General features: G+C 35.2%; 2 protein-coding genes across 2 annotated transcripts in view; one reads left to right on the forward strand and one right to left on the reverse strand.

Annotated features, from left to right (window-relative positions):
* Positions 1-645: 645 nt before the first annotated feature.
* LOC136810690 (uncharacterized) lies at positions 646-4,916 on the forward strand. The gene is made up of 5 exons (XM_067067264.1): positions 646-787; positions 1,707-1,771; positions 2,509-2,673; positions 2,972-3,394; positions 3,778-4,916. The coding sequence occupies exons 2-5, from the start codon at positions 1,714-1,716 to the stop codon at positions 4,389-4,391; spliced, it is 1,260 nt and encodes a 419-aa protein (XP_066923365.1). The 5' UTR covers positions 646-787; positions 1,707-1,713; the 3' UTR covers positions 4,392-4,916.
* A 465-nt stretch (positions 4,917-5,381) lies between these two features.
* The window catches only part of LOC136810688 (sister chromatid cohesion protein PDS5 homolog B-like), a gene marked incomplete at its 5' end in the record, with an annotated part of 31,912 nt that continues 11,548 nt past the window's right edge, over positions 5,382-25,745 (reverse strand). Inside the window, 13 exon segments of the mRNA XM_067067263.1 lie at positions 5,382-5,791; positions 7,188-7,241; positions 7,463-7,493; positions 8,070-8,114; positions 10,131-10,658; positions 10,805-10,866; positions 11,223-11,279; positions 11,543-11,614; positions 11,839-11,886; positions 12,045-12,174; positions 12,517-12,628; positions 16,956-17,025; positions 18,684-18,942. Of these exon segments, the coding sequence (XP_066923364.1) occupies positions 5,759-5,791; positions 7,188-7,241; positions 7,463-7,493; positions 8,070-8,114; positions 10,131-10,658; positions 10,805-10,866; positions 11,223-11,279; positions 11,543-11,614; positions 11,839-11,886; positions 12,045-12,174; positions 12,517-12,628; positions 16,956-17,025; positions 18,684-18,942 (1,501 nt within the window). The 3' untranslated portion in view covers positions 5,382-5,758.

The following is a 25,745-nucleotide window of genomic DNA, read 5'->3' on the forward strand; positions in this document are numbered from 1 at the left end:
AACAAAGGAGAAAATTGTAATTTGCACGAGTCCGAAGGACGAGTGGTAATAGTGCAATTAACGATTAATCGCACTCCTCTAAACCAATCAGATTCGAGTAATTTTGCACGGCTGACGATTAGCTGTAGAATAGCTAGGCTACGTCATATCTGCCTTCGCTCCGAGCGTAACACTCCTAAGTAAGGCCTAAAAGCCTGGAGCTGTCTATTGTGTAGACTATAGAATAGCAAGCAAAACAAAATTTAGTGCACACTTAAGCGAATGGTCAACATATAGACCATGTCTTTAAGGGCTTTAAGTGTTTCGATAGAAATCATTTGGTCATATTTCACGTCATATTGGCATGACCTTAAAATGAAGTTTCGACATCGTCAAAAATAGTCCGATGTCGACGTCATCTATGCTTATCGGTTAAAAATAATTTCAAACAGACGTATGTTGGTGGCTATTTTGCCGACTGAGAGAGGGAGATTCTACTTAAGATTGGGTCATTAATTTGTATTGTTTGTATTGCTTAATGACGTCCGGTACTGGCCATTGTTTCGTTTCATCAAAAAGGATACACTTTCGTGGCATTTCTTAATTAACTTGAAAAGAAAGGCGACGCAGAGAAAAAAATAAATAAGCTAAATAACTTTTTGTCTTGATGCTACATTCTTTTTAATGATTGATTGCAGTTTGTGGCACGCACATGTACTGTGATCAAATAATATTTTTTGAAAATATAGATTTCGGTCAGAAATCAATTGGTTAACAGAAATCAATTGGTCAACGAAGCACAAAAAAGGTATATAAATTCTTTTTCGATTCGGCGTTTGGGTAATCTTGATTAGGCTGTTGAACAATATTGGTCAGATTCTATCAAGCAATGCGATAAAAACCTTGCAATCTGCAAAACAGTTTTTGGGATTTCGTACAGGCTAGGGTAACAAAACATAGCCGAAAGCTTTGATGCAAATCTTCTATGTTCACGCAAATATTTGGTTGAAAGTAACATCTACCGTCAGATTTTTGAAAATGTGTCATGTAGAACAAAAAAAAACCGTCATCCTAAATGCGGCGGGAATTTTAAGTCATACCACTTTCTCATTTGCTTGGGAATATATCATCGGACGATCTAGCCTGTACGCGAAACCCCAAAAATCGAGTCGATTCTTAAGATCGTAAAAAATTGAAACGATTTTCTCGTCATTTCCAAAAAAGCCGAAAATTTGTTCGTTGTAAGAGGTTTTTAATTACCCGACCTTTTTATAATCAAAACTGATAGAAAAAAATAATTTTTCATGAATCAATCAAAATTTTTGCTACTAGCTACTAGGACTTTGCTCAAGACGGTGGGTGCTTGTGCCTTAAATTTCAAATTCTTTCTGACTGAACTGTAATTTTTCAGTTTTTTCATATAAAGAGTTTTAGAGAAGAAAATGCTTATCATTGTCAGAAGGATGCTTGACGCTTTTTCATTAATTATTTCCCGAAAAGTTTTTGTGCAGCAAATTAATTGTTTTTTAATCATACTCTTCTTTGTTTTTTATAGACAATTACTGAGCTATTCAACTTTAGTTCCGCGAGCATTTTAAATCTTCATCCTTTTTGAAAGTGGATGCAAATTGAAAGAACAATACCGCTACGGGATCATATAATTGTGGGACACACACACCTAGATTAGTTTTCGAATTTCACGTTTTTTTCTTCTTCTTCTTTCATAGATAAACGATGACGAACCTTCTTCTTATTTTGGTCACTTTCATTTCCATGACAGTCTCAACACAAGGTATGTTTAGTTTTAAAATATCAATCAATTTTCGGGGACAGCTTAAATGATAGTTAATCCCTCAAGGGTTTGCCACCGGAAAAAATAAAATGCAAAGTATCCCGTCTACTTCATTTATGAATTTTTGACATCACCTTGAAGGCGGGTGATGACTTCCTGGAGTGACCAATCTTCTTCACTTCAAAGAAATCTTTAATATTAATCCTAATTGCTGAGTAAAGCGAAACTTAAGTTACTTGGAAAGCAATATGAAATCTAAGCGACATTCATCAAAGCAATAAAATTAAATACCCATTTTATTCTCCAAATGGGTCGGCAATAGAATTGCTTTAAACGATAAGCGATGAGAATTTGATTAATTTGTTTCATAATTTTGCGGTTGCGCTATGATTTTCTTTGAATGTTGAACAGCCATTTTCGGAAATTTTTCTCATTCTTGGACAGACAGTCATTCAGTCTAATTCTAATTGAAGACAAGCCACGAGGCAAAAAGACAGAATAAAAAATTTCTTAAAAGCTTGCATCATAATAGTTGGATTAATTGAAAAATGTCTACTTTGCACTTTTTTAGATGAATAAAACTTTAGTTGCTACCTTTTACCAGAATTTTCCAAAATAATTTCTTTTAACCAAAACCTCCGAGCACCTCATATTAAGTCTTTCCAAGATACAAGTATCCTTTGGCCTCGAAAAACATAAGAAAACATACGAGACAATTATCTCTTCTTCATTTTTAGCTGCATTTTACGAATGGGGTTCATGGTCAGCGTGTAATGCAGGATGTTCTGGTGAACGAAGTCGCGTTTGTAGAAAAAGCACAAGAGGTTTAAGTACAAACCTTTGCAGTCCACCTGAAGGACTTGTCATTCAAAGATGCAATGAAGATATTTGTGGCAAGGAAAGTAAGCACTCAATATTTTTTTAAACATTTGGCTCATGGGAAAAAGGTGTTGATAAAAAGAAACCTCGTATCACCAGTTTAAAATGTTTTCTCCGACTGTTGGGCGAAAGTCCTTTGTAACACCCGTTTTTCTAGGAGAATTTCTGTCTCTTTCTGACAAAAAAGAAGAAGTGACCAACACAATCAAACAAACGGCTCTCCTGCCATCTTAGGTAACTTTATAGCCGGCTTTTTTCGACGCAGTAAGAAACAGAATAATTTTTTCAATTTCCACTCAAGCCTTCGTATTTTTCGTTTAGTTTCAACAACAGGTGATACGACACGAAGTATTGCGGAGGTAACCAAAACTCCACCCACAACAACTGAAGACCCTCAAAGCACAAAACATTGTTGCGGATGCAAGTTCAGTGAAACACATGGTCAATACAGAACATATTTCACAACACATATGATGTGCACTTGGAATTTCGAAGCTAAAAAGGATCATCTTATTATAGTCACTGTAGAGAAATTAACTAACTTCAATTGGAAACAGGGCAGCGTGTTTGTGGCAAGCCCTGACAAAATGATTGGACAATTCCGAGGAAAAGAAGGAGGCAACCAATATCAAAACATGCAACAGAAACGATTCACGTCAGTTGGCAATCGGATGAATTTGACTTTATTTAGCAGTTTACAATTCCAGGATGTAGAAGTTCGATTCTCTTACGTCACATATCGAGGTAAGTCTTTACCAAACAATCAATACAAATTTTGAAGCTGCTTTAAAATACCATCATAATAGAATTAAACAGCAATCAATTAAACACAAGGCAGTAAGTATAATTCTGAATTGACGGTATCATCAAAGATAATTGCTTCCAATAAAGTGTCCCTTTCTAAAATTTGCCGAACCAGTAGCGTACCTAAGAGGGGCGCATGGCATAAAAATCTGCTCTCCTACACAAATTTTGCACCCCTCTTGGCTTTGCTACTGCAAACTGCCAAACCTATAATCAACCAATGGATGGCATTGATTTCACCTACTCCTTACAAACGATCCCAAAATAAAGACCACTTTATCCCAAAAAACAATTCATAACTTTTATCTATCTTTATATTTCAGATCCATCAAAGCCGACAATAATCACACCAAAAGGTTCTGACGAAAAACCTGATAAGGGGTCTGGTGAAGAGGGAGACGGGGAAAAGAAAAGTGGTGGCGGTGGAATAAACATTCCATTGATTGCGAGTATAGTTGCGTGTGTTTTCATCATCATCATTGCAAGTTTATTCATCTTTTATCGGCGTACAAAATCAACAAATTCTCAAAACACTAAATCAAATTCTAATGAAGATGAAAAGGCTGGATTTTTTGGTTCCGGACAAAATAGACGTCTCACGTCACCGCGTAGAGATCGAACACCGATGCAGAGCAAGATTCTAATGCCCGACAATAATGGTGGAGTACAATTAGTTGACAAACCAGAACACACAGATGGAGGTTACCTCAGTGGAGGAGAGTTATTTATACCCAATCAGCAACCGACATATGTGACAGCTTTTCCACCGGCAACGGCAGCATACGTTGCAGGGCAACCTTACATCAACTGGCCGCCGATGCCCGCATTTGCGGGACAACCTCATGTAGCCAACATGGCAATGTACCCCTACAAACAATCAGTAGAACATATCAATCCAACTCAAATGTATTATCCTAAAAGCGGAGGAGAAACATAAAGTACATATGTGAAATTATTGAAAGTGTTGTTTTCCTGGAGCACTGAGACTGTAGAGAAGTGGGGAAGTGACTGCCCACATCAGCACTATGCAAAAGAACATTTCAATATAATTGAATAATCTTGTATTTATAATGTGATAACAGAGGAACATCTCATATCTTTACATATTATAACTAAAATTATAATGACTAGTAGTTAAAAAAAACAATTTATCATATGGAACAGTTATTTATACCTTAAGCAAAGAAAATCTTGAAAAGTTTTTATTTTATCGAATTCTGGATGAAAAGAAACCTGGTCTGAATCATTTATTCGCAACGGACAAACGAGGTATTGTGTTCAAGGTTGGAGGTTTTCAAAAATAAAAATAAAGATTCAAAAGTTGCTTTTATTCATAACTGCTCAAAATCGAGGACATTCAAATTGTTTGAAAGTAAAAAATCAGCGAACAATAAAAGACCAAATATTGTACCTAGAAAATAGGAGAAAAGACTAAATTGCTAAATATAAGCTAAAGAACCAATAGTATTAGAGTTAATGATATTTAAGTACATAGAGATGATGTTTTAATGAGAATGTGCGTGAAGTCTAGCATTTTAGAGTACTTCAATCTAACGTCTGCTTAGCCTATACTAGACGTCACAGCTTTTTCTCTACACAGTAACGTCTATTCCACTTTGCGACTTTTTCCAGGTTTTCGGGCGCCAAACATTCGATTTTTTGACGCCACTTTAAAATCGCTCTAGCCTATCTCTATACCAACACGCGATTTTTTGATCACTCTATTGTGGTCGTCTGGTACAGGCAAAAATCGCTCCTGCAGTAGCGAAAATATGGAATTTGCGTCGAATCACTTAGAAGGCTTCTATTTTTTGAAAATCATCAAAGTGGAACTAACCAAGATACGGGATGAAAAATCCCGATTTTTAGAGAGGTACTCGATATTGTCTGATATGAGTGTCAAAAAATTATGAAAAAACGATGATGATATGGAAATAACAGGTAAAGTAAATATATATTCATGGAAGAAAAAATATTTAAAGAAACTGAAAGCTTAGTATGTACAAAATATATTTCCACACTTTCGGTTATTGAAAGAATAATTGCTAAAAAATATCAAGAGTTAAAAATAGCCGTACAAAGGGACCCTTCAAGATCTAGCTCAGTCGGCCGATCACAAAACCGAGTTTTTTCGTACTTCGCGAAAAGGGCTACAACGCGATAACAAGCCGACCGGCTAAACTAGATCCTTTCTACGTCAAAAGTTTATCCCCTGACTGTGAATATTTACATGAAAAATAAATACTTATCTGTTTTGTTTTCAATGACACGCTTAAAATATTGCCGGAGGAAACTTTCTGGTTGTTAGCGGCGTGTCGCACGAGGTTTCCGTTTAATCTAAATGTAACAGAAAAGAAACAACAGATGACTCTCTCTTCTTCGATCTTCAAGGAACCAAGAATTTTCTTCGAATTACAGAATGTAATTTATACTAATTCCTAGCTGAGGAAAAATACTTTTGTTCGAATTATAGAAAGATTCGAATGGAGGAGATTCGAATTAGTGAGAGTTGACTGTAATTTCATTCAAAAATGAACATGGGCCCCGGCGAGCCATTTCGAGTGAGGGGGCCAACATTTTGGAAAAAAATGTCGCCCACCATGGTTGGGCGACGAAGAAAATTTTTCACGTTTTACACCCTCAAACCACCTTAAGGGCTCTGACCATAGTCCAAAAGTTGATTTTGGTATTTGAACATAAAAGTTATATTTCAGGTTCCTTAACACTTTTAACAAAGAATTGCCTTTACAAATTGCTTTTTAATCGAATCCCTTAAGAGTAATTAAGAATTTAATTGCAAAAATGACGTTATGAACTTTAAAAAGATGTTAATAATATGTTGCATCACCCTCTTTTACAAATAGTGCTTAGTTTTAATGGGTAATTAACTTTTTTGTTTCAAAATTTCTTTACACTGCCCGCAAAGAATTGCACTATTTTAAATTTTGCGGAAAATTTTTCTAAAAAGATGTGTCAAAAGTTATGACTGTTTTTTTAAGCAAAATCCAGATGAAAAATTGATGAAAAACCACTATTTTGAAGATTTCGAGACAAAGAAGCATTTACAAAATTTTTCCGCAAAAATTTTTATTGTTTGGTAAAAGATACACCATGTAATGCGAAAAAATTTTCAAAATGTTTTTTCTTCGCCGAAACTAAGCTCTTCAAAGTTGAAATACTCTTCCTCGCAAAAGTCTTCATTTTCTTCTTCATCAAATTTTTTCAATGCAATTTTTGAATTTTCAGATTCAGGAATAGTTTTTCTAACAGAAAATGTATAACATGCCTTAGTTTGGTTGGTTACATCAGTCAGAAAACACATTTTAAACACGGCAATCATGAAAAATTCACTATGGTCAGAGCCCTTAAAACGATATCTAATTGGGGAAAATATAATAGTTTTTGTGGTTTGATTTGGTCTCACACCAGCTTAAAATAGTAACTCTTAAAAACGTATGATATGGTCTACCAAAAAGTGGTAGTTGACGGGGCCCATGATGAGTGAATGAATATTGCCCTTAGTTGTAAGCGATTTGTTTTCGGTACTCCACTGGACATTAAAAACCTTCCCTGAGTATGCCTAATTTATCTTAAACTTCACATTCCCGTTGAGGCTTTAGTGCAATTTCGAGGTAAAGAATTTAAACCTTATTCTTCCAACCAACGTACTTTGTAAGTTTCGTGCTAAATAGACCTCATTTGAATGTTTTATGATGCTATAGTAAATATATACCTTCAGTTTTGGGGTGGGTTTCTCGTCCTCTTGTACCGTTCTTTCTTTCAACGTCTAAAATATAAAAGAAGATTTGAAAAAAAAAACTACATGCGATGGATCTAACTTTCATTATATGTAAGGATTGCTGTTGCTGTTTAGAAATTTTTCTGCGGAATTTAATTTTACGGATGTTTCACTTGAGGAATTCGATCTGTTCTGTAATTTTTCCCTTCCACATTTGAAAATGTTTGAAACCGTAACGATGATTCAAGTTGAAATAAACAAAAATTCACCTTTACCGGAGAAGAATTAATTTTCGATGTGCTGAAATTAGAAAAGAACAACAATTCAGAACGGAAACTTTTTCAGAAAAAGTAACTTTCCACGTGAGGGTAAACCTAAAAATCTAAGCTATTTGATTCAGGTACACGTTTTTTTTTAAGAAACACACTTTTAAGAAACATGAGGCTCAGAATGCCTAAAAACTAAGAAACATCTAAGAAACATGCTGAGGCTGAGAATGAGAAAATAACATTTTTTAATTCGTTTTTTTAAGAACCTTCCAATCAAAACAAATGAGAGGCTGATTTTGTCAAAAAGTTTAGAAACATGTAAGAAAAATTTAAGGCTCAAAAGGCCGATTTCTTAAGAAACATTGAGGCTGCTTGGTAAAACTAGTTTCTTAAAAAAGAAAAAACGTGTACTAGAATAATCTGATGGTAAGTTGTGACTGAATAATAGTATTCCAAGGCAAACTTAAAATCCGTAAATATAAAATCTTTAAAGCCCCGAAAACGCTATATTGCCATTAGTCGTGTGTCCTAGCTTCATGAATACTGGCTTAGTTAACTAGGCTACGTGAGGGTGTGTGAAACAAGTATAAAGAGTTTGTAATCTTACTTTCGTCGGTTTTTCTTGGGAGAGGGTGAAGGTGATGGAGTAACTCTAAAAAGAAAAGAGAACAAGTGATACTTTTATGGACCTACCTGGTTATGCATTTAACACATATATAATTGATATCTACGTGACGTGACCATTAAACAATCATTCAGAACACAAATAGTGACGATCTATTAAAATTAGTCGTTTGTTTCTTATAAAAAAAACGTTAAGAAACCAAAATTTCATGCTCTTGAAATATTCTTTCATATTCCAGAATTTGTGGGCAAAAAAACATCCATCTCATCAAAAAATTGAGTAATTTGGCTAAGAACATTGATGTATGCTTATTAATAGTGATTCTTATAGATAAACATGCGTTTTTTGAGCCAACAAAATTTTTTTGAAAAAATCTGCTTGAGCCATCTTTTACCTATGATGGTACCCTACTTAAAATGATCCAATTTTTCACAAAGTCCAAAAAACCCGTTTTTTAGCCGTTTTTTGGCCCAAATTTGCCCAAAATTTTTTTTCCCGAAATTCGGGCTCCGTCACATTCGAGGGTTTAAAGTTATGCATCTTTGTGCAAAAAACCATAAAGAATCAAAGAGCCAATCTCGAGAAAAGCTAATACCTAAGTAATTGATAATGTGCTTATAAAAAAATATCGAATTTGGCCAGTTTTTCTATAAAAAACACGCAAAGAAACCAAAATTTCATGTCTAAACACACACATTCTTCAAAAGTAAGCTCTCATGAGCAAAAAAAACATCTATCTCATAAAGAAATTGAGTAATTTAACTAAGAACATTGGTGTATGCTTATTAATAGTGATTCTTATAGATAAACATGCGTTTTTTGAGCCAACAAAATTTTTTTGAAAAAATCTGCTTGAGCCATCTTTTACCTATGATGGTACCCTACTTTCATGCAAAAAATCAGAAAAAGTTAACGATCCAATTTTTCACAAAGTCCAAAAAACCCGTTTTTTAGCCGTTTTTTGGCCCAAATTTGCCCCAAAAATTTTTTTTTCGAAAATCGGGCTCCGTCACATTCGAGGGTTTATAGTTACACATCTTTGTGCAAAAAATCAGAAAAAACTAATGAGCCAATCACGAGGAAAGCTAATAACTAACGAACGAACGGACGAACGGACGAACGGACAAAGGTTAATTTATAGGACCTCCACCCCACCGGGGTAGGTCCAAAAAGAAAACTTCAGAAATGATGTTGAATTCTGAGATATGATTGAATATGTTATTCTAACAGTTTTTGTTTTTCTTACATACCTTATCGAGGAATATAAGGGCCATATAAGAGATCACTTTTACTTGACCTATTTTCCTTATAAAAGGTATAAGGCAATTTACTGAGAATGTCACTTGGGAAGGTGTATGTTTGGTCTTGTCTTGTCTTGAAAGCGTACATAATCGTTAGCTCGTGTCATGAATCTATATCCTATTCACTTTAAGTTTTCACTAATTTTATTTTTGCTTGCAATTATGCAACGATAGCTTCAATTCTAACATATTCTATACCGTTGAAAAGATAATATAGAGCACTACAATTCCTAAGAAAACGAATTCAAAGCATTTTAGAAAATGAAGATAAAAAGTGAAGAAGAAAAAAATTTTTGGTACAGAGATAGCCCGTGGGAGTGAAAAAAAACACAGCAAAAAACGGGTTTTCAACTCCAACGAATTAACTCCAAGAGGCAGTAACCTTCGACGCAAGAAATTTATAGGAAAAATAACAATACAATTGAAATCAGGAGACTTCAAAGTACTTCTGTACCAAAAATGAAGGTTTTAGCACCAAAGGATAATAGGTTCATTTTTTTCTTCTGCATTTTCTCAAATTTTTGTAATCACTTTTCTTAAAAATCTATAGTGCTCTGAATTATCTTTTCAACGGTATATAATATGTCAAGATTGAAGCGTTCTTTGAAAATTGGTAAGGAAAACGATGATTAGTGCACACTTAAAGTGAATGGATATATTAAATGCATATGATTGACGATGTGATCACTTTACTGCAATGGCAACGGCACGAGAAAGAAATCAACCGGGACTTATGGAATACCTTTTACGGGCAGGTCGTTCATCATTGATGGCTGTGTATTGACTACTTTCTTCACTCGCCGTGACGATACTATCCTCATCTTCATCTTCACTCGACGAAGATTTGTGGCCGTTCATGAAGGAATCGATTTTCGCTTGTTTCGTACTACCATTCTTCCGTGGACTTGTCACTCGCTTCTTCGGAGATGCTCGCTTCGGTATACTTTTCGCTACTTTACGAGGTGAACTATTCTCTTTCGATTTCTTAGTGTCCTTTTTAGAAGGTGAAGTTTTCGTAACTTTCTTTGGGCTCGCCGCGCTCTTTTTAGGTGAGCCGTTTAAGTTTCTCTTTGCTGCTTGTACGTTTGATGAAACCACTTTCGTTTTCTTTTTGGTTGAAGATTCGTCTTTCTTTTTTGATGAGCTTTTACTTTTACTGCTAGGAGCGGCTGCGCGCCTCTTCTTTGCAGGGGTCGATAAGGGTGTGTCGTCGTCAGAGGAAGAAACTACTTCTTCCGGGTTCGAGCGTTTTGCTGGGCGTTTTCCAGACCTATCAAAAAGGACCGGTATCAAATTTCAGTTAGCAAGCTTTTAATGATTGAAACTTCTAAAATAAAGTGAATGTAATTCTAGGATTGAGCATTATGAAAACAGATACACAATAATTGATTTTGTCGCATAAATCAAATATAATACTTTTTCTGTTGATTGACAGCGACATTTTTCGTTTCGTTTGCCGTGGCAGTAGACTTTATTTTCTAAAAATACAAGAAGCAACAAAATGGAAACACGGTTTTTTTACAAGAACAAGGCGTCAAGAACATTTTAACGCATTGCGGCCTCTAAACCACCTAATTTCTTAGGAAGTTGCACAAAAATACTCATAAGATGGTAAAAATAAAAACATGTTTTAGGCTTAGAACTAAAAAAGTTAAGAGCATCCGAAGGCTTTAAAAATCTTGGACGTTCTTATAAAAAACGTGTATCAGATGACCTGCATACAAAGAATCAATAAACATTTTTCACAACAAGAACATTTTGCTACACAACGTCTTCTTTATTCGCCCAGGGAACGTGTATATACATAAAAAACAAGAGAATAATGTATTCAAACCTTTGGCGAGAATATGAAATTCTTTGGCAGGTACGATTTTGAATTTGCTGCTGAATTCTATGGATGGACAGAAAAAATTAACGTTAAAGCTTAAAAGATTTATCAATACCATATGTAAATAGCAGTCTCATTGCCCCGTTATCATCGTTGTTTTTTCTTCAAAAGACTCTAAATATATTACGCGACCCCCGTAAATCCCAGCTCCCGATAAACTTCGGCGAGAAAAAACAAAAACAATTCTTATCTTATTTAAATGACAAGCGTTATCGATTTTGATAATTTTAGCATTGTTCCCGAAAAAAGGAAAGGATGGTTGTTACTTTTTCGGCAATAAATAATTTCTTGGGTAGCACAAGATTGCCTGGAAATTCCTTCAGTGTAAACGTCTGTGTCTAAAAGAGAATCGTATCAAAAGAAAATTTCCAACTGTAAAGATAATTAAAGTCAAACCCAAACGGTCTGGAACTAGCAGCGCTTCGATTCAATTATCCTGTTTTTTTACCCAAACCGAATAAAAATTTAGGTTGGAAATTCGAAGTTATGGGAATAATGGTATCTGATGGAAGAAAATTTTATTTTTTTTGAGAGAGTTTTTAAACAATAGAAAACAACATACCTTTTGCATTATGCAGGCTATCGCCAAGTCACATACTGCGTAAAGTTTCTAAAAAAAGAATAAATATGGAATAAAAAGTGAGTCTCAAGTCTCGATTTCTGTTGAGTAATATGACAAACAGAATCTTGAATTTGCCAATCTTTTAGTTATGGTTTTTTTAAAGTTCTGTTTGATTAAAAAATTAACGGACAAAGCACAATCTTTACCTCATTGACAGTTTGGTCATCACCAGCTAAGGCGTCTTTTGTTCGTTTTATGTTCTCCAGTAATTTCTTCAGAAAACTATAGTTTTCTGCTTTTGATCCAAGGATAGGTTCCAAGAAGTACCATAAATATCTGAAAATGGAGAGTTGGGTACTTCACTAGCAACTCAAACTAATACGTAATGGAAGGGAAAAATACACTCGATTAAACAATCTAATATAAGAACTGTTCGACGTCACTCAATACTGCTAAATTTGTTCTTTAAATAAACATGAAATCTTGCTTCCTATCAAGAAAAGGTCTAGACTAGAATATCGTAAGCAAGTAAATGATTCATTTGTCTTAAAAACGAGACTCGCGACCACACTCGTAGACATAAAGCTAACTAAGGAGGTGGCCGCACGATATTATTACAGTTAAAATTCAAAAATCTTACAGGGTGTTAAAATTTGAATATTGTGAAATAAAACTTACTCTTTACATTCCAGTAAAGATTCATTGTCTTTATGGTTGAAGTCTGGGTGATGCGCTAACAAATGTACCAGGTATGGTAGACTGTATTCTGGTAATACTGCATAAGGTTTGGCTGAAATGAAGCGAAGAGATTGATTACTTCAACAGCAAATCCCTCACAATCGTTAGTCTGGATCATCGACCGCTTGAAAATTGAGCTATGAATCTGAAGGTGCTTTGACTGCAGGAGAACCATCAAAACCGCAACTCGGTCATTGGACGTTGACAGAATAATAGCTCGGGGGAGGGGGGGGGGTACTCGATTTATAAACGACCTTATGTACGACCCAAATTGAGCCTTTAAAATCGGACCCTTACAATAAAGATAAAATGTCATTTTGTCATTTGAGTCTATTGATTTCAACCCTTACGGTGCATTTTATTTTCATTTTCGGTGCCACGAATTGTGCGGTGCGAAATTTGGCCTTTTTCGCGAAAGTAAATTTCTTTGAATATTATTAAAGAGTCGCCTCTCGCACCGCACAATTCGTGGCACCGAAAATGAAAATAAAATGCACCGTAAGGGTTGAAATCAATAGACTCAAATGACAAAATGAAAGTTTATGCTCACGAAAAATCTACAATGCTCCGAAATGGAAATAAAAACTAGTAATTATAGCAATTTTATGTCTTGTCTTGTAATACCCGTTTTTAATAATTCAACTAGCATTTGTCACTTTTAAGCCATTTTTCGTGTGAAAATTTTCATTTTGGTCACCCAATTCGCGAAAGTTTCTGCTCGTGAAAGTTTCTACGCCTAAAGTAATAAAACAAAGAACGAACAAACCCCAATTTAAGACCTACACACAGGTAGATTCAAATAGACAGTGAAGATTTTTGCTTAAACTATTCTTTTTCGTATTTTTCCTAATTAAAAAATCTAGCCTGGAAACTGACAATGACACTCAATCCTACTCAATCCTATATCTATTTTATGTATTTGATTTACGATGGATTAAGCAAAATGTTTTGGTCGCTAGGGTAAAAGTAGCCGTATTTTGATTGGTTTAAAAATCTCGAGAAAGATTTTTTTTGCTTTTGGGAATCCTTTTTAATGTGTCAAATGCAGAAAGAAGTATTATGTACCAGAAAGGATGTGTTAACCTTTAGACACCGCTGTTTTTAAAAACAGCGCGCGCTGCTGCCGCTGTTTTTTTCATGAAAATGGAGGTTTCGCGGAAAATGTCATAAAATCTGAACCGCTAAAGCTTTAGTAAAAAGTAAACCCATTTTGAAATGCTAAGGATCTATTTTTTCAGATAATACCAAAAAGACGCCTCATCACCCTTTTAAACCTGACTACACAGCCTCAAATCAAAACAGTAAAAATTCCATGTTGACGATTTTTTCACTTTTTTTCTTTGTTTTGACAAATTGAATGAAAAAAGTGGGTACAAGGTAAAGATTGGTCCCAGAAAAATTATTTTGTTTTAGTTTATGTTATAAGCCACCATTGTGTGAAATTTCAGGGCTGAAGAAGCTCATTTCATCTCAGAATCTAAGTTTCGGTGAAGCACACTTTTCCACCAAAATCGACACTCTGGCCACAACAGGTAAATTAAGTGGTCCCGTTGCTCTAAAATTGGCCCTGCACTTACCCTAAGCCTGTAAAATTACTACAATAATCATAACAGACTCTCTATCATGTAAATTCAAGCAATAAAACACCAGAATAGTGGAAAAACTGAGGCAAAACAGCCCTGAGTTGTTGGAGCTAGAGATAGGCATGTATGTCAGGAAATACCCCCTAAAACCCCTTCAAACCACATAGAAACTGCCAATAAAGGTTCTCTATCTCATATAATGATATTTATATGCTGAAACCAAGAAAAAACCAGACATAAACATGACTTTTCAGTCCAAAAATCCATCAAACAACCTCTGTCCACCACTAAAACGATGTTTTGTTGACATTTGAAAAATACACCGACATTGAGTTCCGATATCTCGAGATGTATAAAAGCAGGACCCGTAAAATTTTGAATGAATGAACCTTCACCTCTATCCTGTCTGCTAAATTTTACAGAATAGAAAAGTTCAAACTGGTCTTTATTTTATTAAACTTTGAAAGGACCCCAGTATCAAAACGTACGAGGTACGTCTCTCGGCCTGTATATATGACGTACGTGGTACGTCTCTCGGCGTCTAAAGGTTAAGAGAAAGAAAATCAATGGGATCGAACTTGAACATTTCAAAGAGTATTATGAAAGAAACTTTAGTTCTAACACTTATTTTCACAGCAACATTATTATGGCTTTTGAATTGCTCATTCAGTTGTTGTGCTCTATCCAAGAGTTCCGCGAACGAAATCTCCCAAGTGTGATGAACGAAAGTATGATCCTAGTCTATACTACTTTCGTTTTGACAGCTGTATTCACCGCGAACTTTGCCATATAGTACAATGCCTTGCTATTGTTGTCAGTAATACAGTGATCATGGTGTTATTATATGGACGAAAAGCATACCGGATTGCCAGATATCCAAACAAAAACACGAAATCATATTTTCGAGAGTAACGAATGAATAACATGAGAGTCCAATCAGAAAGTGTGATGTAATTGGGTCCTAAACACTGTATTTAGTGGACGAAGGATATATGTATGGATAGTCTACACAATCAGTGGCGTTGTGGGAAAATTCTTCTGGAGGGGCCAAAGTCAATTTTTTTTAAATGGCGCCCCCAATTCTCCAAAGTGGCGCCCCACCCACCAGTTTCTAAACTTTTACTAATTCATTTGCCTAGGCATAATGAGGAAGGAAATTTTTTCGATAAGAGTAGATATATCTTTGATGAATGGAAAAGGGTAAAACAGGCCCCACCATGGTTGGGGCCGACTAGAAAATTTTTGAAAATCGACTGCCAAGATTACCCTAAATCACTAAATAAAAATAGACAAATTTGACACTTGCTAGAGTGAAAAGAAAGAAACAATGTGTAATGCGAGCGAAGCGAGTGAAAGAATTTATGATGTTTTATAACTTCAATATTGTTGTCAGCAAATTGGTCTTGGGGTGGAGTTAGATTTTCATTTAATAATGCTATATGGTACACAAAAAAACTTGTAAATTAGCTAGATTTCAAAGAAGTTACCAATTAACTTTATTGCGAGCGAAGTGAGCGAAAAAAATTGCAAGTAATTTAAAATTATTTCAGTAAAATTAGTCCTGGGGCGCAATTTAAGGCGCATAAAATATGATTTTTAAGATCAGGGCGTTTAAAAAAATCTCTTTTGGCGCCCCTTGTGCTTCGGCGCCCCTTCAAAAAAGCTCCGCTGGGGGGGCCATGCCCCCCCGGCCCCCCCTGCCACAACGCCACTGTACACAATAGACAAGCTCCAAGCTTTCAGGCCTTACTCTTGAGTCGGAGTTTTACGCTCGAAACGAAGGAAGATATGACGTAGCCTAATGTATGGATAATATATTTAATAGTGTTATTTTATCGAAAGAGTTCCTTTTTACAGAGCATGTCCGTTGTGATCACATGAATTAACTTATCTTCCATTCGATCTAAAAACATTGCGTTTTTTTTGCAACTCTAAGTTTAGCATCCGGGTATAATGATAAAATTCATATGTTGATTCGTATATTTTTATTCTACTCTTTCTTTGAGCCAAGTGCTCTTCTGGGACTTTTCTTTTCTTTCTTTTAGTTGAAGAATTTAAATGTATATTTTTTCGCAATTTTTCATAAATTTTTTTTTGGTTCCCTTTCCCAGGTGGCGCCAATTCGTACCAGTATGGTTTGATTACCGTTTGAATTTTTAGATGTTTATTCAAAATAGTTGATGTTTTAGAGCAAGCAATGAGAAAATAATGTTTCAGAACAACTAAATGTAAGGGGGTGGAAACTATGTAAATTGGCTTAAAACCGTAAGATATGTACCTCACATCGCTAAAAGCATTACACACTTTTTATAAGGATGATATTTTCTAATTCATCATGAATATTATAAACTTTTTGGGAAAAATCATCCTGAATTATTCTTAGGTCCGAATCCAAACCCAGCCAAAATCCAGCATGTAATACATACCTCAAGCATAAAATTGGCATTTTGTGGAACATTTTAAGCATTGCTGGGAATAATTGACCATTTAATGGTAGAATGCTCTAAAAATGGTGTTCTTAGGTTCAGTTGCCAAATTCCACGGTGATGGTATTTTTACAAAATTCTTAATTTGTTGGCCAGTATTCATCATACATATTCTTATAAAGTATATTCTTATTAAAAAACGTGTATTTTACTTAAATGTATTTATGTATGGTAAAATCTATCAATGATGTTATCATAATAAAATTTTTGTTTTATGTTAATATGTCTCCAATCCGTTTTAAAAACAAACTTATGGTTTTAAGAAGTTCGGAAAACGATGGGAAGAAAAAAAGAGGAAGTAAATTCTTACAAGCTACGCTTGAATGTTGTTTGGTGTAGTCTCTCCGCGTTTGCGAATTCTTCACTATCATCTGTTTCACCTGAAAGTTTGTCAAGATCAAATTTTTTGTTCAATAGCATACCGCAGTGAATCTAAAAATAGACATTGATTTTTCTGTTTGACCGAAATTCAATCCCATCACCCTTCGCGTTAACTACGCCTGCATGCAAATTACACTCAACTACAAAGAAAAAGTAATGACTTTCACGACTTTTTAATTAAGACGAAAAGGATTGTGGGATTGATTTTCGGTCAAGTGTTAAAAGTAATAATTATGACGTTTGCATAACGGTGTGCTATTATCGGATACAATTATAAAGTGACCGATGGCCGGATATTAAAAACAAGCTAAGAACATTTTGAGACTTTGAAATACCTCTAAAATACCCAGTTTCTTAGAAAATACTCACAATATATAGAGTTATAAGAATTTTATAAAAACATCTTTAGTTTAAAACTCAACAAGCAACATGCTGAAAGGACCTATCTAATGATTAACATCAGATGAAAATAAGAAAAAAGTGACAATAATTGTACAAAAATTCAGAATGGAAAAATAAAGCTTGTGTGTTGAATAATGTAAAATGGTAAAAAGGAATTTCCCCAAATACGAAAATCACTTAAACCATTCAGGCCCAAAAAACCTTTTAAGCTGTTTTTGGCCCAAATTTGCCCAAAATAATTTTCCTTAAAAATCTGGCTCCGTCACATTTTAGGCATTGCCATTTTGAATCATTGTGCAAAAAATCAGAAAAAAATAATGAGTCAACTTTGAGAAAAGCTATATTTTCTTATTTGGCTAAAGGGAATTTCCCTAAAATACGAAAATCCGTTTTTTAAGGCGAAAAAGAATTTTCCGGGAAAAACCACATCAGCCATTCTTCAGAGAATCTTGCCCTCCATCTTTCTACAAAAAATCTGAAAAAAGTAATGACAGGATTTGGCATGAAGTCCAAAAAACCCTATTTTTAGGCAGTTTTTGGCCCAAATTTGCCCAAATATATTTTTTTTCGAAAATCGGGCTCCGACACATTTTAGGCATTGCCATTTTGCATCATTGTGCAAAAAATCAGAAAAAAATAATGAGTCAACATTGTTAAAAGCTATATTTTCTTATTTGGTTCAAGGGAATTTCCCCAAAAATACGAAAATCCGTTTTTTAAGGCGAATAAGAATTTTCCGGGAAAAACCACTTCAGCCATTCTTTAGAGAATCTTGCCCTCCATCTTTCTACAAAAAATCAGAAAAAAGTAATGACAGGATTTTGCACAAAGTCCAAAAAACCCTATTTTTGGGTAGTTTTTGGCCCAAATTTGCCCAAATAAATTTTTTCTCAAAAATCGGGCTCCGTCACGTTCTGGGCATTACCATTTCGCATCATTGTGCCAAAAATCAGAAAAAACTAATGAGCCAATCCTGAGAAAAGCTGGTAACAGACGGACGAACGAACAGTCGAACAGACGAACGGACATGGGTTAATTTATAGAACCTCGGCCGGGGCACCCGGAGGTAGGTCCAAAAAGTTAAGAACGTTCGAAGGCTTTTCAAATAAATGCCCCTCCTAGAAGAGAGCGTTTATTTGAGGGATGTTTATTTGAGAGGGCGTTTATTGAAAATTTTTCCTTTAAGGAGGGGCGTTTATTGAAAATTTTTCCTTTAAGGAGAGGCGTTTATTCGGGGAGGGGGCAGGCGGTATACCTTTTGTTTTCTTTCTCTTGAGGGATCAACGGCTGCCAAAGCATAAATAGCCATGTAGCTTGGTGGCAACCTCAATGTTTCCAAACCTTTGTGAAGTTTTGTAGTGAAAAAGTCTCGAACTTCACAACAAGAGTCTTGCATTATCAAAGCCACCTGATGGTATTGTTCCACCGTAATTTGATCAGTGTATTTGGTTTGTTGTGCAAGTTTGAGAAGACCACTGCCAGCTTTCAAACGTAGTCGAGAGCGATTGATCGCACTAAAATGAGAATGTCGAAACATGTTGTTATTACTGTATTTGGCAAATATATAAAGACATGGGTAAAGCCAATCAATAGCCAATCAATAGCCAATCAATACATACATGTGTGCCGATCTTGCAAAAGCAAATGCAAAATGTTACTTTTTTACCATAAAAAATATAGACTATTCGTTTATATTATTTGTTACACCAAAGCGTTCTAAATTAAAGTTCTTTATTATAATGTAAATTTAGTAAGTAGACAATCAACTAATGAAATGCACGTTATTTTGTTTAGATGAAGCATTTTTTTTCATAGCGTAACTTAGCACTTTGTGATAAATTAACATGATTGGAGTTGCTGTACGGGAGTCCTACGGGTTGGGAAATCGAAACTTTGTACGGTGCAAATAAGTAGTCCTGGCCGGCGGTGTTATCGCGCCTACACATAGCTTCGTGTGGGTATTTGTTGAAAGTATTTTTTTCACACCTCATTAAATTATACTCTTTGGCCAGAAAAGTCGAAGCTATCGTCTCTAATATAATAATCCAATATCTGTTTTGAGACCCCATTAAAATCATTCGACATAAAGGCCTGTTTCCATCTAGAAAGAAATAAAGTTTATTATACTAAAATTGTTTTAAAGTGAAATCCGAGCCTAAAAAGGCTTAGGCGAAACTTAAGTCTTTTTCTCGTTAAAAAGTGTTTAAAATAAAAGGTATTATTGTTTCGGTTTTCCTTTACAGTGTCGTAGCAACTGGGGGGGGGGGGGCTATGCCCCCAATAATTTTTTCAAAAAAGGTTATTTTGCAAAATGCAAAGTTTTTCTTTTTTAATTTGTCATAATTGTCACAATTGAGTGCATTTTCAAGCAATCTAGAGCTCAAATTTTCAAAATTTTCTCCCTCGGGCCAAACCATGGTTGGCCCTCGCGGTGTCACCAAACTTCAGCCCCCCCCCCAATATGGAAATGCTTCCTACGGCACTGCTTTATAATATTTTATCATACAAACTTTTTCTCTAAAACAAAAACGCTTTTTTCATAAGAATGGACTTTATAAGAATATTTATGATGAAATTGGCCAAAAAATTAAGAATATGGTAAGAATATCACCATCATGGAATATGGCAACTGAACCTAATGCAATTTTAACATTAAATTGTCAATTATTCCCCAGCGATACTAAAGGGTTCCACAAAAATGCCAAATCTTTGCCTGAGGTATGTATAACATTCTAGATTTTGCCTGGGTTTGGATCCAAATCTAAGAATACCGTAAGAATATTTTTTTTCTCACAAAAAGTTAAGAATATTCATGATAAATTAAAAAAAAAAAAACATTATTATATAAATAAGCATGTTTACAATCATTTTTCCCAAAACCTCAATTCTCATTTCTCATTATCAATTAATTGATTTTTAGAAAAATGAAAAGGGAATTGAACGTTATAAAATAATGTCGAACGTGCTAACCGCACTGGGCTCAACTTCAGTGTTTTTAAATCATTCGTAGGCCCAATTGTAAAATTGTAACCAATTTCAACTAAAAACTCATGACCACCCCCTTAAAATGGAAATTATAAAATAATGAAAACCACCCACAGGGATAAGCCCTTGAAGTCTCCAGCCTGCATAAAAGTTTTAGCCTCGTTTTGGCGAAAACTCGTGACCAGGCCCTTGAAAATGGAAATTTTGAAAAAATGAAAAAACCGCCACCAGGGATTCGCCCAAGTATCAAGTGTGCAAAATTTCGGCCAAATCTGATCATTTTTGAAGTCTCCAGCCTGCCCCAAAGTTTTAGCCTCGTTTTGGCAAAAACTCGTGACCACGCCCTTAAAAAGGAAAATTTTCAAAAAATGAAAAAATCGCCCCCAGATATTCACCCAAGGAGCAAGTGTGACAAATTTCAACAAAATCCGACTATTTTTGAAGTCTCCAGCCTGCCACAAAGCTTTATCCTCGTTTTGGCGAAAACTCGTGACCACGCCCTTAAAAATGAACATTTTCAAAAAATGAAAAAGAAAACGCCCAGATATTCACCCAAGGAACAAGTGTACCAAATTTCAACCAAATCCAACCATTTTTGATGTCTCTATCATGCCCCAAAAATTTAGCCTCGTTTTGGCGAAAACTCGTGACCACGCCCTTAAAAATGAAAATTTTCAAAAAATGAAAAAAAACACCCCCAGATATTCACCCAAGGAACAAGTGTGCCAAATTTCAACCAAATCCGATCATTTTTGAAGTCTCCAGCCTGCCCCAAAATTTTAGCCTCGTTTTGGCGAAAACTCGCAACCACGCCCTTAAAAATGAAAATTTTCAAAAAATGAAAAAAAAGCCCCAAGATATTCACCCAAGGAACAAGTGTGCCAAATTTCAACCAAACCCAATCATTTTTGAAGTCTCCAGCCTACCCCAAAGTTTTCGGACAGACATACATACACACATACACACATACATACATACATTGTCAGATTCTAGCTCAACTGAAGTTGAGAATAAAATATAATATGAGGATTTTTTCAATTAAAATCCTAGTTTACTTTTTCCGGACACACTGTATTGCACTTCAAGTGACAGTTGAATATTGTTTGCCATATTTTTGTTCAGATCAACTTCAAGAAATATACATAAGTATATACAATGGCTCGTAAGTGAAAATGTAAGGCTTTATTAATGTAAGACTAAAACAACTCGCAAAACAGTGTATTCGTTCATTAGACTCCGTTATGTTCTCTCCTTTTGCTATTGAAATATACTCTTGTGTTTTTCTCGGGTTGGAACATCATGGTATAACATTTCTTTCCATACATTAATAACAAAGTCACATAACAGTTGATCAGTATAACAGAAACACCAACAAACTCTTTATCCATTGGTTCGCGTCGGAAATGGGACATTGGAAAACTGACTCCAAACGACACTGATGTGATGAGAATCGTGTAAAACAATGACATAGCTTCGTTGATAAGGTTAGGTAATCTTCGGCACCTATAAGCTTGAGCAGAGCACATTAATTGACAAGATGTCAGCAACACGATTTGAATATTTTGATGAAATTCTGTATTACAGGAATGGTTTCTTGTCATCTTTGTAGCATCCAATTGGGAAATAAGCCTTGGCGCGATTTGAACGTATGAAACAAATAAACCACAGTTCGAGGAGAGAACCAAGATGATAATTGTGAAAGTCTGAATCATTAAAGTTTTGCGAAAACTGCCAGCACTAAGTCGGATGTTGGAGGAAAAAGCAGTTACCAATTTTTGTGATTTAGTATACAAGCAAGCTACGTGAAATGTGTAGGGAATACTGTAGATCAGATTTCGTCCGATACATATTCCCACTTCAAGATAAGGGAGGCTGTACAAAGAATTTACACCCAGGAATACACCTAATAGGGACAAAAGATGTAATAATGACAAAACTTTGTCGGATGAGCGGACAATTGGAGTTTTTCGCTTGATGATAAAAAGTATAATTATGCCGATATTGATCAAAGTACCAAAGCCGGCGAAAGCGACAGTCGCATGGTGTTGCTGATCAACGAATAACATTTTAACATCAGTGAACGGGTCGACACAAACAGTTCTTTCACCATCGTCGATATTGAACTTTCCAACGCAAGGCACACAAGAGCCGTCACCATAACCGATTTTAATAGTATTCAAGGGACAAAGATCACATCTGAAAGCATGTTCCTCGTCCGCATCTCGAGTAATGTTAACAACTCCATATTGTTGGTGGTGACCTGGTGGGCATGTCAGATTCGGCTGACAATAAACTGGTTTGAATCGAGCATCTTCCAAGAATTTTTCAGACAGTACTGTCCCTATTGCACCTTCTTTGCCAGACGAGTCGTATTGTCCCAATGGAAGTATAAAATTGTTTGATAGGTGAGGGACCCTGTAATGGTAAACTTCATGGAGGATGCCTTCCCTCGGCGAATCATCGCTTAGAAATTCTTTAAGAGCTGTTAAGATCATATCTGCATAGTCGATAAGTAGATCGAAAAGTCTTGAATGCTCAACAATATTAGCCTCAGAGTTGAATAGATTGTTCAGACGTCCGGCGAAGTATAGCCTGATTAAATTTTCATTGTCGCTTGAAACAAATCCTATATCTTGGAACAGTATGGAACGACTAGTTCGAATTCCTTGAAAATCATAAGCCATCTTGTGTGCAATACTTCGAATATCCTCTGCTCGTCCAAAGAATATTATGTTAGATTTGTTTGAGCCTTTTTGGTTTAAGAAAGGTGTTATTAGCTCTTTTAATAATCTCTCACTGTATTCGTTATCGTAGTCTGTGATACCATGAGAGACGTGTATAGTTTTCCTTCTCAAGCAGAAATTTTTACTTGTTAAAGAGTGATAAACTTTGTTATAATAGGTCTCATATCCTGTAGGCTCTGCGTTTCTACGCTCGATATTGATAAAAGTCAAATCTCTCATACTAAAACGGAGTACAAAGTCTAATATTTGCCCGATATATTCATCCATGTTCGAAAATGGGAAACGGCTATCACATTGGTGAGGAATGCAAAGCCTTGCAATGATTGGATTCAGGTTGCCCAAAATACTTTGAATTATATCTGACATTTCATCCGTCACGTAAGCAATGATAAATATAATATTTTGATCACGCGTAGACAATGCCTTTTGTTGATTTGTCGGCTTGTGAATATTGTCACTTGAAGATAAAAAGTATCTGCGATCCAGACATAGGTCAGTGATCAACTCAACAAGTCGTTCAGTATCATCGCAAACATCGTAACTGATAAAATTGAAATTCTTTTGGAATTCCAAAACTTGTCTCAACTCATTTTCCATTCCAATGGCTAATAGACTCAATGCTGTTTCATTTGCCTTCATCACATTTTCACTACATTTTGAGAAAAACCCAATTGTTTGATAAGCACTCAATATATTATCGTCGTATCGATGACTGGCAGTGAAGCCTCTACAAAAATGTAGCTCAACTGTCGTCAATAGAAAGGACAACATTAAAGAGAACATATTTTGATTTTGAACTTAGAAAGTCGCAAAATTGGCTTGCTTGGAATCAGCTACAAAACTCTCTGAAATCAAACTTTCAAGAGTTTAAACTTTTGAAGTTTTCACCCGACTGAAACTCTATTACAAGTATTGCAGATTGTTGTATCTGACTTTTGTTTGTATAGTTACGTGTCTTCCGTATAGTATTGCGTTCTTTGGTTTGTAGCGTTTGAATCCAATTATATAAAAAGCCAACTATGTATTATGTAAAACGAAATTTACGTTACTTCCTAGTGGTATAATACTTTTATATATAATATTATATATTGTTAACCGGTTACTTTTTCGAAGCGGGCTACACGAGTTATTGCGCAATGCAATTGGTTCTTTTCGCATGACGACGGGCCTACATTGTCCAGAGTTGCCCGTCGTTAGGAAAATTTATTGTGACGTCACTTTTTCAAAGGAAAATGAACAATGCGTTGACATCATTTCTCTCATTTTTTATTTCTGACGTCAGAAATTATAGCAATTTTTTATCTCTTTTCGCTTGTTTTTCTGCTTTATTTCGCTATTTTTCCTGAATAAAGCGCTAAAAATCAATCGAAGCTGAAGGAAACGGTTAACAAATACAATAATGACCGGTTTTTTCGGGCTGTACTGAAAATATTGCCCTCGGTCAACGCAACGACCTCGCAAGCTCGGTCGTTACTTGACCTCGGGCAATATTTCTCAGTACAGCCCTCACTAACCGGTCATTATTGTATTAATATATTGTATATAATACTATAATACTTCTTCATTGGTTGTAAGATTTGGAAGTTGGGTTTATATAGTAACCGTGTATCGTTATTGTCTATTGTGTCTATAATATAATCTTAATGTAAGCAAAACAGTCAGGAATCAAAACAAAGAAAATATATAAACAGCGGATTTGCAAAGCTCGAAATAAAGAATTATACTGGTTTTTGAATTTTGTAAATAAAGTTTTCCAAGAAAATACTAAGGCGAGTGAAACGGCGAGCTTTAGATTATGAAGGATAAGGTGAGATGCGTGTTATCCTTTTATAATCGAACATCCAAAAATAAAATCTGACCCTTTTTCAGCCTTTTTCAACCCTTTCAGCAGAAAACTATGCATATTAAGAACAAGTTAAGAACATTCAAGTCTGGCAATTCAGCGAAACAGTCAAAATTTAAAAAAAATACGAGACCTTAGAGTCTACGTAGGAAGTACATATTAAGTCAAAAATTTTCGAATTTGCAGTTCGTATAAAGAATAGATTATGTAAAATGCTTTGCTTTCTGTTAGAGACGATAAAAATCATGAACTATTGATGTAGACGGATCTAGATGGATTACAATTGATTACATTTACAACAATTTTCAATGTTAATCTTCCAGTAAATACTAAGTGAAACTTACTTAGCTTGATGTTTTAAAAGAAGATCAGAGGACAAAGAAAATGTTTAAGCATCCCACTTAATCCTTCATATCAAAACTCAACGTCAAACATGTCTCAAATATTTTCTTAGAAAAATCTTTTTGCGAAAAATACTTTTTTTCCAATTTACCGTGTCTGGTACTTTAATAGGATAAACTTTCGCGGGGATCAAATTTCGCAGATGAGCCTATCCGCGAAATTCGAAAATTTCGCGGGGACTTATTTTCGCGGATGAGGAGTTCCTTGATTAAATCTATTTTTTAAGTGATTCCTAATTTTGCAAAATCGGGGTAGCAAACATAACTTCTCTCAAAATTTTGATATGGTAGTGTGTGAAAATTCGGAAAATAACGAAGAGATTTTCTTCAAAGCGGGGTTCCAG

This window comes from Clytia hemisphaerica, unplaced genomic scaffold (genome assembly GCF_902728285.1).
Source record: "Clytia hemisphaerica strain Z4C2 unplaced genomic scaffold, Clytia hemisphaerica genome assembly, whole genome shotgun sequence".
NCBI lineage: Eukaryota > Metazoa > Cnidaria > Hydrozoa > Leptothecata > Clytiidae > Clytia > Clytia hemisphaerica.